The 17,240-nt window shown below is 47.8% G+C and overlaps 1 protein-coding gene across 2 annotated transcripts in view; it reads right to left on the reverse strand.

Annotated features, from left to right (window-relative positions):
- LOC143806153 (class I histocompatibility antigen, F10 alpha chain-like) overlaps window positions 1-17,240 on the reverse strand; it is a 200,250-nt gene that overhangs the window by 170,611 nt on the left and 12,399 nt on the right. Inside the window, exon 1 of one of the 2 annotated variants that reach the window (XM_077286143.1) lies at window positions 11,395-11,677. The exons of the other annotated variant lie outside the window; for it this stretch is intronic. Within the exon in view, the coding sequence (XP_077142258.1) occupies window positions 11,395-11,452 (58 nt within the window). The 5' untranslated portion in view covers window positions 11,453-11,677. Of the gene's footprint in view, window positions 1-11,394; window positions 11,678-17,240 lie in introns of those variants that run through there. 2 annotated transcript variants of the gene reach the window in all.

The following is a 17,240-nucleotide window of genomic DNA, read 5'->3' on the forward strand; positions in this document are numbered from 1 at the left end:
AGGTTCTAAGGTTCTGTGTTGTGACCTGGTGGTTACGGAGTGGTACTGAGATGACCTGGTGGGTAAAACTAAACATGGACAAGCTCAGAGGAGGTGGCAGCTCCACCGACAGTAATCACCAATATGACCTAGTGATTACAGAGCAGCACTGAAAAGACCTAGTGGGTAAAACAAAATAATGTACTAGCTCTGAGGAGGTGGTAGCTTTACTGACCGCAATCCCTACTCCTAACACCAACACTAGAAATAGCCGTGGAGCATTCCTATCTCTGCCTAGATGCCTCTTCACAGCCTAAGAACTAGCTACCCCTGAAGATGGAAACGGAAAACTATCTCGCCTCAGAGAAACCCCCAAAGGAAGGATAGACCCCCCACAGATATTGACGGTGAGTGAAGAGGGAAATGACAAACTCAGAAATGAAACTAGATTTAGCAAAGGAGGCCAATACTATCTAAATAGACAGAGATAGAAAAGGCTACTGTGCGGTCAGTATAAAAACTAAATGTCCACGCAGAGTTTACAAAAATAACCTCCACACCGACTCACGGTGTGGAGGGGCAAATCTGCAACCCCAGAGCTTCCAACTAGCCGGAATATTTCATAATGACAAGCTGGACAAAAGAGACATAACTTAAACTGAACAGAAGGTCATAAGCAGGGAAACACCCAAAAACTAGCAGAACTTATCTTAAACTGAAATGGACTGGCCAACAGAGAACTTCCAGGAAAGGACTGAATCCACAGGAAGAAACATTGACAGCTGGCATCAACTACAGCCAAAAGCCCAGTTAAATAACAAGGCCAGGGAACCGATTAGTGAGAGCAGCTGCTAAGTTCCACTTGAAACCACCAGAGGGAGCCCAAGAGCAGAACTCCCAAAAATACCATTCGCAACCACAGGATGGAGCCCAAGAACGGAATTCACAACAGTACCCCCCCTTGAGGAGGGGTCACCGAACCCTCACCAGAGCCCCCAGGCCGATCGGGACGAGCCAAATGAAAAGCACGTACCAAATCGGCAGCATGGACATCGGAGGCAAAAACCCAAGAGTTATCCTCCTGGCCACAACCCTTCCACTTGACCAGATACTGAAGTTTCCGCCTTGAAAGACGAGAATCCAGAATCTTCTCCACCACATATTCCAGCTCCCCCTCAACCAACACCGGAGCAGGAGGGTCAACGGAGGGAACCATGGGCACCATATATCTCCGCAACAAAGATCTATGGAACACATTATGAATGGAAAACGAAGCTGGAAGGGCCAAACGAAAAGACACCGGATTGATAATTTCCGAAATCCTATAAGGACCAATAAAACGAGGTTTGAACTTAGGGGAAGAGACCTTCATAGGAACATGACGAGAAGACAACCAGACCAAATCCCCTACCTGAAGCCGGGGACCAACGCACCGACGGCGGTTAGCAAAAAGTTGAGCCTTTTCCTGAGACAATGTTAAATTGTCCACCACGAGTCCAAATCCGCTGCAACCTGTCCACCACAGAATCTACCCCAGGACAGTCCGAAGGCTCAACCTGTCCTGAAGAAAAGCGAGGATGAAAACCGAAATTACAAAAAAAAGGCGAAACCAAGGTAGCCGAACTAGCCCGATTATTAAGGGCAAACTCGGCCAACGGCAAGAAGGTAACCCAATCATCCTGATCAGCCGACACAAAGCATCTCAAATAGGTTTCCAAGGTCTGATTGGTTCGCTCCGTCTGTCCATTTGTCTGAGGGTGAAACGCCGAAGAAAAAGACAAATTAATGCCCATTCTACCACAAAAGGACCGCCAAAACCTAGAAACAAACTGGGTACCTCTGTCAGACACAATATTCTCCGGAATACCATGCAAACGAACCACATGCTGGAAAAACAAAGGAACCAAATCAGAGGAGGAAGGCAACTTAGGCAAAGGTACCAAATGGACCATTTTAGAAAACCGGTCACAAACCACCCAGATGACAGACATCTTCTGAGAAACAGGAAGATCAGAAATAAAATCCATGGAAATATGCGTCCAAGGCCTCTCAGGGATAGGCAAAGGCAAAAGCAACCCACTAGCATGAGAACAGCAGGGCTTAGCCCGGGCACAAATCCCACAGGACTGCACAAAGGAACGCACATCCCGTGACAAAGAAGGCCACCAAAAGGACCTGGCAACCAAATCTCTGGTACCAAAGATCCCAGGATGACCAGCCAACACCGAACAATGAATCTCAGAAATCACCTTACTAGTCCATCCATCAGGAACAAACAATTTCCCCACAGGACAGCGGTCGGGTCTATCAGCCTGAAACTTCTGAAGCACCCGCCGCAAATCAGGGGAGATAGCAGAAAGAATCACCCCCTCCTTGAGAATACCAGTCGGCTCACGGACTCCAGGAGAATCAGGCAAAAAACTCCTAGACAGGGCATCAGCCTTCACATTCTTAGATCCCGGAAGATACGAGACCACAAAATCAAAACGGGAGAAAAACAAAGACCACCGAGCCTGTCTAGGATTCAACCGCTTGGCCGACTCAAGGTAGATCAGATTCTTATGATCGGTCAAGACCACAACACGATGCTTGGCTCCCTCAAGCCAATGTCGCCACTCCTCGAACGCCCACTTCATAGCCAACAACTCCCGATTGCCGACATCATAATTACGCTCAGCAGGCGAAAACTTTCTGGAGAAGAAAGCACACGGCTTCAACACAGAGCCATCAGAACTTCTCTGAGACAGAACAGCTCCTGCCCCAATCTCAGAAGCGTCAACCTCAACCTGAAAAGGGAGAGAAACATCTGGCTGACGCAACACAGGGGCAGAAGTAAAACGACGCTTAAGCTCCTGAAAGGCCTCCACAGCCGCAGAGGACCAATTCACCACATCTGCACCTTTCTTGGTCAAATCGGTCAGAGGTTTAACCACAGTAGAAAAATTAGCAATGAAGCGGCGATAAAAATTAGCAAAGCCCAAAAATTTCTGCAGGCTCTTCACAGATGTGGGCTGAGTCCAATCATAAATAGCCTGGACCTTAACAGGGTCCATTTCAATAGCCGAGGGAGAAAAAATGAACCCCAGAAAAGAAACCTTCTGGACTCCGAAAAGGCACTTAGACCCCTTCACAAACAGTGTATTAGCACGAAGAATCTGAAATACCATCCTGACCTGCTTCACATGAGACTCCCAATCATCGGAAAAAAACAAAATATCATCCAAATATACAATCATAAATTTATCCAGATACTCCCGGAAAATATCATGCATAAAGGACTGAAACACAGATGGAGCATTAGAGAGCCCGAAAGGCATCACAAGATATTCAAAATGGCCTTCGGGCGTATTAAATGCTGTTTTCCATTCATCACCCTGTTTGATGCGGACCAGATTATACGCCCCTCGAAGGTCAATCTTGGTAAACCAGCTAGCCCCTTTAATCCGAGCAAACAAATCAGAGAGCAAAGGCAAAGGGTACTGGAATTTGACCGTGATCTTATTGAGACGGCGATAATCTATACAGGGCCTCAAGGAGCCATCCTTCTTGGCAACAAAAAAGAACCCCCCTCCCAACGGTGACGAAGACGGGCGAATATGCCCCTTCTCCAAGGACTCCTTTACATAAGTCCGCATAGCGGCATGCTCTGGCACAGACAGATTGAAAAGTCGACCCTTAGGGAACTTACAGCCAGGAATCAAATTAATAGCGCAATCACAGTCCCTATGAGGAGGCAGAGGACTGGATTTAGGCTCCTCAAATATATCCTGGAAATCCGACAAAAACTCAGGAACTTCAGAAGAAGGGGACGAGGAAATTGACATCAGAGGAATGTCACTATGTATCCCCTGACAACCCCAACTAGTCACAGACATAGATTTCCAATCCAGCACTGGATTATGTACCTGTAACCATGGAAACCCCAGCACAACCACATCATGCAAATTATGCAACACCAAAAAGCGAATATTTTCCTGATGTGCTGGAACCATGTTCATGGCTAACTGTGTCCAGTACTGAGGTTTATTCTTGGCCAATGGCGTAGCATCAATCCCCCTCAAGGGAATAGGATTCTGCAAAGGCTCCAAGGAAAAACCACAGCGCTTGGCAAATTCTAGGTCCATTAAGTTCAGGGCAGAGCCAGAGTCCACAAATGCCATTACAGAGAAGGACGACAATGAGCAAATCAGGGTAATAGACAAGAGAAATTTAGGCTGTACAGTACTGATGGTAACCGACCTAGCAACCTTCTTAGTTCGCTTCGGGCAGTCAGAGATAGCATGAGTAGCGTCACCACAGTAAAAACACAGCCCATTCTGACGTCTGAACTCCTGCCGTTCTGCTCTCGTCAAAACTCTATCACATTGCATAGGCTCAGAACTCTGCCCAGAGGACACCGCCATATGGTGCACAACCTTGTGTTCACGTAGGCGCCGATCAATCTGAATGGCCAGAGACATTGATTCGTTCAAATCAGCAGGTGTGGGAAACCCCACCATAACATCTTTAAGAGCTTCAGAAAGACCCTTTCTGAAAATAGCCGCCAGGGCATCCTCATTCCATTTTGTAAGCACAGACCACTTTCTAAATTTCTGACAATATATCTCTGCCGCTTCCTGACCCTGACACAGAGCCAGCAAAATATTTTCTGCCTGATCCACAGAATTGGGTTTGTCATAAAGCAATCCAAGTGCTTGAAAAAAATGAATCTACATTGAGCAATGCAGGATTTCCTGGCTCAAGGGAGAATGCCCAATCCTGCGGGTCGCCACGCAGCAGAGAAATAACAATCTTCGCCTGCTGAATGGGTTCACCAGAGGAACGGGGTCTCAGAGCAAAAAACAATCTGCAATTATTTTTAAAGTTCAGAAACCTAGATCTATCCCCAGAAAACAAATCAGGGATAGGAATTCTAGGCTCAGAAACAGGAGTTTGAACAACATAGTCTTGGATACTCTGTACCCTTGCAGCGAGATGATCAACACGCGCAGACAGACCCTGAACCTCCATATCAGCACCAAGCTCCTGCACCATCCAAAAATCAAGGGGAAAAAAAAGACGAAACAAGCAACAAGAAAAAAAAAAAAACAATGACTCAGAACTTTCTCTTCCCTCTTTTGAGATGCATTTAACACATTGTGGGCCAGCTGTACTGTTGTGCTGTTGTGAACTGGTGCTTACGGAGTGGTACTGAGATGACCTGGTGGGTAAAACCAAACATGGACAAGCTCAGAGGAGGTGGCAGCTCCACCGACAGTAATCACCAATATGACCTAGTGATTACAGAGCAGCACTGAAAAGACCTAGTGGGTAAAACAAAATAATGTACTAGCTCTGAGGAGGTGGTAGCTTTACTGACCGCAATCCCTACTCCTAACACCAACACTAGAAATAGCCGTGGAGCGTTCCTATCTCTTCACAGCCTAAGAACTAGCTACCCCTGAAGATGGAAACGGAAAACTATCTCGCCTCAGAGAAACCCCCAAAGGAAGGATAGACCCCCCACAGATATTGACGGTGAGTGAAGAGGGAAATGACAAACTCAGAAATGAAACTAGATTTAGCAAAGGAGGCTAATACTATCTAAATAGACAGAGATAGAAAAGGCTACTGTGCGGTCAGTATAAAAACTAAATGTCCACGCAGAGTTTACAAAAATAACCTCCACACCGACTCACGGTGTGGAGGGGCAAATCTGCAACCCCCAGAGCTTCCAACTAGCCGGAATATTTCATAATGACAAGCTGGACAAAAGAGACATAACTTAAACTGAACAGAAGGTCATAAGCAGGGAAACACCCAAAAACTAGCAGAATTTATCTTAAGCTGAAATGGACTGGCCAACAGAGAACTTCCAGGAAAGGACTGAATCCACAGGAAGAAACATTGACAGCTGGCATCAACTACAGCCAAAAGCCCAGTTAAATAACAAGGCCAGGGAACCGATTAGTGAGAGCAGCTGCTAAGTTCCACTTGAAACCACCAGAGGGAGCCCAAGAGCAGAACTCCCAAAAATACCATTCGCAACCACAGGATGGAGCCCAAGAACGGAATTCACAACAGTTCTGATAGAGATTTTGGAGAGAGATACGACAACATTCTCCTTCTCCCAACTCCTCCAGTAAAACAGGGTGCCGACATGGATGGAAGTCCTGGATCAAACTTCGTTGGACAAATCAACCCTGCCTCCAAAGTCTGTCTAGTAGAACCTCGTATTGCAAAGCACGAGTCAATTTGCATCCATCTATGAGAGCTACTTGAATTCCACCAATCTCTAGTTGCTTCCAGAATCGCAGCCATATAGTGTGCTAAGAGATTAGGAGTTCCCAGACCACCCAACGAATAAATGCAAAACATGTGTCACTGGTGCCATACGTGAGGGGAGATATGTGCTGTAAAGATTGCTTTCCTGCTTGATGTGAAAGACGTGTTTTCTCCAGCATGATATGTGCTGAGAGCAATCCAGTCACTATATGGGCCGGGCTTTCATGGTGGGTAAGTCAGAGATGGGCAGGACGCCTACCCACCATATCTCCACCTCCAGGGTGTGGCTGCGAGAGCTGCTATATGTGTTGTCTAGGAGGCACTGGGTATGATTTTATAAGAACTTTTTATTTTCATTTGAGCCAGAAAGATTATTTTTCTGTTACCAGTTTGGGTTTTTGGTTTATGACGCAATAAACAATCCAGAGACATTAGCCATGTGTGCCTTTGTTTACCTCGAGGAGCAGCCAAGTGAACCGACCTTCTACACATGGAATTGGCTTCTTCTCAGCCCAGATACATTTCTCCACTAGAGATTGGAGTTTGCCAATTAGTTTCCTTGGAAGTTTCAAGGGGACACATCTAAAAAAATCTATAACATTTTTGGAAGGAAAATCATCATTAAAGCCGGTATTCTAGCCATCCAAGATAAGTGAAGGGAGGCATAGCTATCCAAATCTAAACTTACAGACTTTGATTCTCTCTATAAGTTATTTTGTAAAATAAAATGAGAGGCTGTCAATAATATACCCAGATATGGGAGATCGTCATCAATCTATTTAAAGGGGAACAGTTTTTACAAACTTTCTTTTTTGGAGGGGAACTAAAATGGGAAAAATGACGGATTTGGAAGCAATTTGTAATAATAAATATTAGCGAAATCATTTAAAGAGTCCATGACTGAACATCGTCAGCATATGAACAGATAACATGGTTGACAGACCCTACTTTTAGACCCGAGATATCTCCATTTGCACAAATGGACTCCGCCAGGGTTTCCATAACTAAAAGAAAAAAATGATTGGTGAAAGTGGGCATCCCTGCCGGGTACCATTAGTAATAGAAAAATTACGAGACCTAAAACCCGAGGCCAAGACTGTTGCATTAGGATTAGAGTATAGGAACATAATTGCAGATTTTATAGGGCCCATAAAACCAAATCTGGACAAGATCTTATCCAGATAACCCCAGTGTACCCTGTGAAAGGCCTTCTCAGCGTCCAATGACTGGGCCCTAGACAATTCCGCAACTCTAATAAAGTCAATCAACCTCCCTGTGCCGTCTTTAGACTGCTGTCCGCCCACAAAATCGACTTGGTTGGGGGCAAATAATAAGGGACAAATTATGACTCCTGTATGAAAGAAGCTTAGAAAAAACCTTGACATCACAATTCAATAAAGATATGGGCCTGAAATTGGCTATATTAGTAGGGGCTTTTCCCGGCTCAGGGAGAATGGTGATTGTGGCTTCCGCTCCTGAGGGAGCAATAGATTCCGAAGACTGACAAAAATGAAAAGTCCTGAGTAAATAGGGGCTAAATTCCATGAGAAATATCGGTAATACTCATTTGATAAGCCATCTGGACCCAGAGCTAAATTACATTTTGTCTATTTAATGATATTTTGAATCTCCTATAAAGTAAAAGGGGCAAAAAAAATCAGATGTTCTTCAGAGATTCTTAGAAGTTTTAATTCATTTAAATAAGCCTGAATATTCTCAGAAGGGGGTCGGATCTTTTTCAAATAAGAGAGAAACTGACGACTGATTAACTGATCCGCTTTCGATAGACTTCAGTGTTAAAGAAATGGATCCAGTTTAAATCAGTATTTTTAAGGGTACTTTCACACTTGCGTTTTTTTTCCCTCGGTCGCAATGCGTCGTTTTGGTGAAAAAAACGCATCCTGCAAAAGTGCTTGCAGGATGCGTTTTTTCGCCATAGACTTACATTAGCGACACATTGCGATGTATTTCCACACGTCGCAACCGTCGTGCGACGGTTGCGTCGTGTCACGTCGGTCCGTCGCCAGCAAAAAACGTTGCATGTAACGTTTTTTGCTGCGTCGATACCGTCTTTTCCGACCGCGCATGCGCGGCCGGAACTCCGCCCCCTCCTCCCCGCACCTCACAATGGGCAGCGGATGCATTGTAATAATGCATCCGCTGCCCCCGTTGTGCAAAATAATCACACTGTCCGTCAGTATGTCTGGCCAACGCATGGCGACGGCCCCGTGCCGACGCCAGTGTGAAAGTAGCCTAAGCCGGACAAAAAAAAAAGTTGTCTCTCCGGGATCCGCTGTAACAGATGAAACTGGATGTGTGACGTAGAAGAAAAGAGAAAATAAATCTTCATGTTTTAAAAATGATAAGTGACTTTCAGTCAAAATCTCCCCGTCCTGATCACATCCAGCGAGCGCTCCCCGTCCTGTGTGAGGAGCCGCGGACTGTACTGTGGTTTCTCCATCTACATTTCATATTGTTCTCATCTCAGTGTAACTGTCTCCCCCCAACATAGAGAAGGACGGCAAGAGGAAGACTGCTGTGTGCAGGGCGTAACGTGCACTCCCCCGCATGCAGGGCGTAACGGACGCTCCACTGCGTGGAGGGCGTAACGTGCGCTCCCCCGCGTGCAGGGCGTAACGGACGCTCCACCGCGTGCAGGGCGTAAGGGACGCTTCCCCGCGTGCAGGGCGTAACGTACGCTCCCCCGCATGCAGGGCGTAACAGACGCTCCACCGCGTGTAGGGCGTAACGGACGCTCCACCGCGTGTAGGGCGTAACGGACGCTCCACCGCGTGCAGGGTGTAAGGGACGCTTCCCCGCGTGCAGGGCGTAACGTACGCTCCCCCGCATGCAGGGCGTAACAGACGCTCCACCGCGTGTAGGGCGTAACGGACGCTCCCCCACGTGCAGGGCGTAACGTGCGCTCCCCCGCGTGCAGGGTGTAACATGCGCTCCCCCGCGTGCAGGGTGTACCGGGCGCTCCCCCGCGTGCAGGGTGTAACGTGCGCTCCCCAGCGCGCAGGGCATAACGTGCGCTCCCCCGCGTGCAGGGTATAATGTACGCTCCCACGCATGCAGGGTATAACGTACGCTCTGCTCTGTACACTCACGGGAAGGTGTTAGTCGGGGGTGATGCCGGGGGAGGGGCCTCAGTCAGTCAGGGGTGAAAGCAAAAATGAGGGAATGGGGTCCTTGTTCATCCCGAAGTGACTTAGCCCCTTCCCTAACTAAAGACCCCCCACTTACAATCACTGTTGGGTAGGCAGGGGGCCCTCAGTCTAATTTACATTGTTGCTGTACCGGGGGCCGTCCATCTCCCTCTGCTCCTTACACTGCGTCTGCGATAGTGCAGGGGAGGGGAGCGCTTTATGAGGAGATGAAGACACGAAAAAAGCTAACACTGATTGGCTGCAGCAGAGCAGTGATCTGTTCCTTACAAATAGTGAGCTGCAGTCACCAGCAGATGAGCGTCATCATTGTGATCAGTGACGTGTGCACTGCCCGCCTGAGTTGTCTAACGCTGGAAGGAGTAGTGACGTCCTGCTTACGGCTCCTCCTCACTATGTGTAAGGAATGCTGTTACATCCTGATGGCTTATGTCACCGCTACTCGTAGAGTTAGACAACCCAGGAGAGCGATGTACGCATTTCTTAGGCTACTTTCACACTAGCGTCGTTCGACGCACGTCGCAATGGGTCGTTTTGAAGTAAAAACGCATCCTGCAAAGTTGCCCACAGGATGCGTTTTTTCTCCATAGACTTTCATTAGCGACGGATTGCCACACGTCGCATCCGTCATGCGACGGATGCGTCGTGTTTTGGCGGACCGTCGGCACAAAAAAAATTACATGTAAAGTTTTTTTGTGCGTCGTGTCCGCCATTTGCGACCGCGCATGCGCGGCCAGAACTCCGCCCCCTCCTTCCCGGACATTACAATGGGGCAGCGGATGTGTTGAAAAACTGCATCCGCTGCCCCCGTTGTGCTTTTATTTCACAGCATGCGTCGGTACTTCGGGCCGACGCACTGCGATGGGCCCGTACCAACGCTAGTGTGGAACTAGCCTTACTGTATCTTTGCTGTGCCTGGGTCCACCAGAGAATCCTCCAGTGGGCCAGTCTGAACCTGAAGCAGTGGAAGGTCATGCCCCCATAGAAGACTCTGATTAAAGGACAGTTGGCCTGTGAGCAGAGATTTCACATATTACTCTCCTAAAGCAACAAATGTGAATATCTTTGCAGTGGAGCAACACAGAGCGAAACGGAAAAGAGCAGCAGAATCAGGGGAACTCAGGGATTTTTTCAAAGTGTTTAATGCAATTTTTCTGAGCAAGTGACAGATCCTCTTTAATTCTTACAAGTAAATAATCTATATTTCAGTTTATTAGTCTGTGAACTGATATACTGACCGGGCTGTTGTCAGGACTAATGAACGTGAATGCTCATTCCTGATTATCTATGTAAAATTCAGCGATAACCCTGACAAATGAGCAAAACACATTGCAGATCGGATCATTTATGTCAGCAGAAATATCGGCAGCTCATCGGCCGGCGTAAACAGGTGATGGCGGAGATACCATGATACTGTGTGGGGACACGACCATCATATTAGCAATTATTCTGTCCCCATCTTTGTTCGTCAGTCATTGTCTTATATTTAGTTGGTCGGCGCTCGTTAAGGTGTTTGGACTGCCCGAAAATCAGTGCATCTGACTCACAGTCTCAGGAGACCAGATGTTCTCTATGTGTCTCGTCCTCATTATCCAACAAGTGCTAACTGGTGAAGATCACTGCCCCATGCAGACTGATGGTCTCCACGCGCACCAGGGACAGGAGGACGTCACAAGGAAAATACAATATTTCTGCACCATCACTGCGATAATCTGATTTTAACAATCCAGGAATAGATCTGTGATCGAGGGACATATTTGCTGTGATCAAGGGACATATTTGCTTCTGTGATTTCGAGTGTCAGGATTTTCGGCGTTGTGAAACCACAGAAATGTAATATGAACCCAAAGTCTGGATATACAGCGGGTGAAATAAGTATTGAACACGTCAGCAATTAAAAAAACTACAAGGAGAACACACTATAAATGAGACATAATAATAACCTGTAATATAAGGTACAATCAGTGGTCGCCTCCATACTCACCAGAACACACCGCAGACACACAGAGGAGCAGCACAATAAGGGGGTACATCTTCCTCATCCTGCCCTGATATATGACGGGACCCCGAGAACAAGACGTAACTTCACCTGAGACCCGAAACACGACTGTCACAGTATCACAGGCACTGTGCACTGAAGAACGGAGCCCAGCTCTGATTGGACGGGAGTTACAGCTTCCTCCAATAGGAAAATTAATCTGTAGATGATCAGCGGTTACCGGGCAGAGGGAGGCTGGAGAGGTTAGACGCCGGAGAAAGCGAAAGTGAGAGCTGGATAATTTCTAGAAATTACGAAGATTCATAAAAAACGTGTGAGGTACTGTCCCGACCGGAAGTGTTGGCACCCTTGAAATTGTTCCAGAAAATTTAATATTTCTCCCAGAAAATTATTGCAACAACACACACAAAAAAAGCAAATTGGACATAATTTCACAGAAAAGCCCCAAAATGGGCCGGAGACAATTGTTGTCTCCCTCAACTTAATATTTTGTTGCCCCCTTTGGAATAAATAACTGCGATCAGTCACTTCCTATAGCCATCAATAGGCTTCTTACCCCTCTCCGACAGAATTTTGGACTCTTCTTTTGGAAACTGCTCCCGGTCTCTGATACCTGAAGGCGTCTGCTCCCAACAGTGATTTTAAGATAAATGCAGAGATTGAGTCCACGTCTCCCCTTATTATCTGGTTTCAGGTGGGATTTTCACATTGTCCTCACCTGTTACTTGCCACAAAGGAGCCAGAAATGAGCATCACACGTCAGAAACAAAGTGGTTTACCCAGAATTTTGGAAAGGTATAATATTTGTACGGCCCATTTATGTGGTTTTGTGTGAAATTTTGTCCAATTTGCCTTCCCCCCTCATTTTTTTTTATATTATTCCAATACGCACAAAGGAAATAAACGTCTGTATAACAAAACATGTGTAATTGCAATAATTTTCTGGAAAAAAATTCAAGGGTGCCAACACTTTCCACCATGATTGTATGAGATAAGTTGCATCATATGACGAGAACAAGGGGAGAAGACAGGAAGAGCTGCCAGATAATCCTTCTGGTAATGAGGTTATACATGATCCAGAACCGAGCTAAATGCAGGATCAAGTGCAACGTAGAGATACAGAACCAGGACCAAGTGAAATATAAAGATACAAAACCAGAAAGAACTGAGCTAAATGTAGAGGTATGGAGACAGAACCAAGATGAATGTAGAGATAAGGAGTCAGAACTGAGCTAAATGTAGAGATACAGAGTCAGAACTGAGCTAAATGTAGAGATACGGAGCCAGAACTGAGCTAAATGTAGAGATACGGAGCCAGAACTGAGCTAAATGTAGAGATACGGAGTCAGAACCAAGCTAAATGTAGAGATTTACGGAACAAGAACCAAGCAAAATATAAAGATACGGAACCAGAACTGAGCTAAACGCAGGATTAAGCGCAATGTAAAGATACGGAACCAGGACCAAGTGAAATATAAAGATACGGAACCAGATTGGAGCTAAATGTAGAGCTATGGAGACAGAACCGAGCTAAATGTAGAGGTACAGAGCCAGAACTGAGCTAAATGTAGAGATACAGAACCAGAACGGAGCTAAATGTAAAGATACGGAGCCAGAACCAAGCTAAATGTAGAGATACAGAACCAGAACGGAGCTAAATGTAAAGATACGGAGCCAGAACCAAGCTAAATGTAGAGATACAGAACCAGAACCGAGCTACATGTAGATATATGGAGCCAGAACAGAGCTAAGTGTAGAGATACGGAGCCAGAACCGAGCTACATGTAGAGATACGGAGCCAGAACAGAGCTAAGTGTAGAGATACGGAGCCAGAACTGAGCTAAATGTAGAGATACAGAACCAGAACCGAGCTACATGTAGAGATACGGAGCCAGAACAGAGCTAAGTGTAGAGATACGGAGCCAGAACCGAGCTACATGTACAGATACAGAGCCAGAACCAACAAATATAGAGATACAGAGCCACAGACGAGTTCATATCATAAATGCTGTACCAGAACCTAAAAATGTGGAAACAAGTAAAACCCAGCGGTGAACCAGTTTCCATCCACTTCTCTTCTGACAACTGACTAATAATTTGTCATTGTGGATAACCAGAGAATCGACTGGATCCTTCTCCTGGTCAGACATTCCTTCTGGTTTTCCTTAATAGATTAGGATTATACTTCTAACCTCCTCTTATATTTCCCTCCTTACATTTCGGCCTCTTTTTGTCTTCTGGTAGATCAGCAGTACAGGTCTTCCCTTCCGCTACTTTTGTGATTTGTGTAGTGGAAAAGCTGGGTTACAGACACTGAAACCCTGCTTTCCCATTGCTCTGCATTACATTAAAATAATGCAGTGCACTGTGGGAAGTAAGGACAAGGAAGTCAGGCGAGCATACTGCCTGCACCTCAGCCAGCACAGTACATACTGCCTGCACCTCGACCAACTCAGTAACACATTGCCTGTTCTTTAGAGAAATGAAAGAATGTGTTTAGGGTCACCTGGTGAGGTGGCTCCTCAAAGTTCAACATCCGGTTGGGCACACGGTCTACCGCCATCAGTGCAGCAGCCAGGTGAGGTGCACGGGAGGCAGAGGTGGAAGCAGCAGACAGGACTCAGGGAGACTAGAAGTCCTAATGCCAACACCCAGGTGTGTGTCTTAGTGCCCCTTATATTGGCCCAGGCAGTCGACCACATGGGAGTGCGCCCGGTATCTTGGAAAGCCTGAAGTGGAGCAACCGTGTTGCGGACTGAGGTGAGGGGAGCAAAGCCCGGATCTGGGACAGGTGTGTAACAGAAGAGTTTCCAGTGAGTCAGAGACCTGGAGTGGTAAAGGGACAATGGGGAGGATCAAAAAGTAGAAGTGAGTCGCCCCACGGGCTAGGGGGTACTCGGTACTTCACAGGGGGATGTCACGGTGGCTGCGACCCAGTCCGTGGCCCTGGGCGCCCATGTAAAAGGGAAAGGTCTTTAAAGGGATAAAGTTTATGTTCCTGACGCCACCTGTGGTATTCGGTCAGGGTGACTGACGCTGCTTTAAGGGGTCCGCTGGGGTGATGTTATGGCAGCTAGATGGTATAATTTCCCACAGGTGAAGTATATCCCCAGGGCTCCCGGTGTGTAGATAGTAGGATGGTGAGAGGCGCAGAGAAGAACGAGGACACAGGATTGCAGTCTCTTTACCTTGTTTACTGTTGGTTTCAGCAGCCACAGTCCAGGGCACCAGACCACAGGGCAGGCAGAGAAGTCTGGGCAGTCCAGAGACAAGCAAGTTCCCCTGGGTAAGTCAGGTGGGAGCCTACCACTCTGCGCTTTGTCTCTAAGTCCCTGCTGCCACTAAGTGTCTCGACAAGGTCTTTAATTGTTCTGCTGTCCTAGGATAGGTACCTGTATGGCAGGCAGCTCGAGCCGTAGTTTATAGTGTCCGTTCTTTGTGACTCCGGGCTCCTAGGTGCTGCTGTGCCACAGGTAATTGTGGGCAAGGTTTTGGTAATACAATGCCCTCCAGTTCTGCTCCGTGTCGTAGAGTCCACGTGAGCCTCGGGCTCCCGGTTCCCGGCTCCTTGCGCTTAAGCCCTTCAGAGGCCTGTTCGTGGCCTCTTGGAGTTCTCACTTCCCTCTGTGCTCCACTCCTGCCTGTCCTTGCACAGACTCCTTCTGGAACTGACTCCGCCTCCAAACCAGGATCTTTTTTGAGGGAAGCTGCCCTAAAACAGGGTTTTGAGCTTCCCTCCTGGCCTGGAATTGGAAGGTGTTGTGTGTTCGTAAACCTACCAAAGGAAATCCCACTTGTCTCCGGACATAACACTCTCCTCCCCGAGAGGAAGGCAGCACTACTGTGGTACCCGAACTCCTGGGGTGCCACAGAAGAACAGCACAGGCTCCAGCCCCCGCTATGGAGAACGGCTGCTCATTAATATGGACAGAGGCCGGGGTGTCTTCTCCATTGTGACTGATCGGCGGGGATACAACAACCAAATCACAGATGGATCCTTTATATAAATCATCAGCTCTTTGGCTACCAAGATATTGTTCCACTTTTCTACAGTTCTGACGATAAATCTGAGGAGATATTGTGAATTATCAGACGTCTCTGCTCTCAATGCAGGACACAGACAGGAACCAGAGATCAGAGGAGACAGCAGTCACACAACAGAGTACAGTGTTATACTGCCCCCTGCTGGGCGGAGAGGAGACAGGAGCTGATATACAGGAGGCAGCAGTCACACAACAGAGAACAGTGTTAGGCTACGTTCACACTAGCGTTGTGCGCCGTTGCGTCGGCGACGCAATGCACAACGCACGCAAAAACGCGTCAAAACGCACGCAAAAACGCTGCGTTTTGCGACGCATGCGTCGGTTTTTGCCGAAAATCGGACGCAAGAAAAATGCAACTTGTTGCGTTTTCTTGGTCCGACGCTTGCGGCAAAAAAGACGCATGTGTCGCACAACGCAACAAAAAAAACGCATGCGTCCCCCATGTTAAGTATAGGGGCACATGACGCATGCGTCGCCGCTGCGTCGCCGACGCAAACCCGACGCACATTAGCTTAACGCTAATGTGAACGTAGCCTTAGGCTACGTTCACATTTGCGTTGTGCCGCAACGCACAACGCAAACAAAAACACAGCAAAACGCATGCACAACGCTGCATTTTGCGCCGCATGCGTCCTTTTTTTCATTGATTTTGGATGCAGCAAAAATGCAACTTGCTGCGTCCTCTGCGCCCGGACGCGGGCGCCGCAGTGACGCATGCGGCGCAAAACGCAAGTGCGACGCATGTCCATGCGCCCCCATGTTAAATATAGGGGCGCATGACGCATGCGGCGACGCTGCGGCGCCCGACGCCGACCGCAAATGTGAACGTAGACTTATACTGCCCCCTGCTGGGCGGAGAGGAGACAGGGGCTGATATACAGGAGACAGCAGTCACACAACAGAGTACAGCGTTATACTGCCCCCTGCTGGGCGGAGAGGAGACAGGAGCTGATATACAGGACACAGCAGTCACACAACAGAGTACAGCGTTATACTGCCCCCTGCTGGGCGGAGAGGAGACAGGAGCTGATATACAGGACACAGCAGTCACACAACAGAGTACAGCGTTATACTGCCCCCTGCTGGGCGGAGAGGAGACAGGAGCTGATATACAGGAGACAGCAGTCACACAACAGAGTACAGGGTTATACTGCCCCCTGCTGGCGGAGAGGAGACAGGAGCTGATATACAGGAGACAGCAGTCACACAACAGAGTACAGGGTTATACTGCCCCCTGCTGGGCGGAGAGGAGACAGGGGCTGATATACAGGAGACAGCGGTCACACAATAGAGTACAGTGTTATACTGCCCCCTGCTGGTCGGAGAGGAGACAGGAGCTGATATACAGGAGACAGCAGTCACACAACAGAGTACAGTGTTATACTGCCCCCTGCTGGGCGGAGAGGAGACAGGAGCTGATATACAGGAGACAGCGGTCACACAATAGAGTACAGTGTTATACTGCCCCCTGCTGGTCGGAGAGGAGACAGGAGCTGATATACAGGAGGCAGCAGTCACACAACAGAGTACAGTGTTATACTGCCCCCTGCTGGGCGGAGAGGAGACAGGAGCTGATATACAGGAGACAGCGGTCACACAACAGAGTACAGTGTTATACTGCCCCCCGCTGGGCGGAGAGGAGACAGGAGCTGATATACAGGAGACAGCAGTCACACAACAGAGTACAGTGTTATACTGCCCCCCGCTGGGCGGAGAGGAGACAGGGGCTGATATACAGGAGACAGCAGTCACACAATAGAGTACAGTGTTATACTGCCCCCCGCTGGG

This window comes from Ranitomeya variabilis, chromosome 2 (assembly GCF_051348905.1).
Source record: "Ranitomeya variabilis isolate aRanVar5 chromosome 2, aRanVar5.hap1, whole genome shotgun sequence".
Classification (NCBI taxonomy): Eukaryota; Metazoa; Chordata; class Amphibia; order Anura; family Dendrobatidae; genus Ranitomeya; species Ranitomeya variabilis.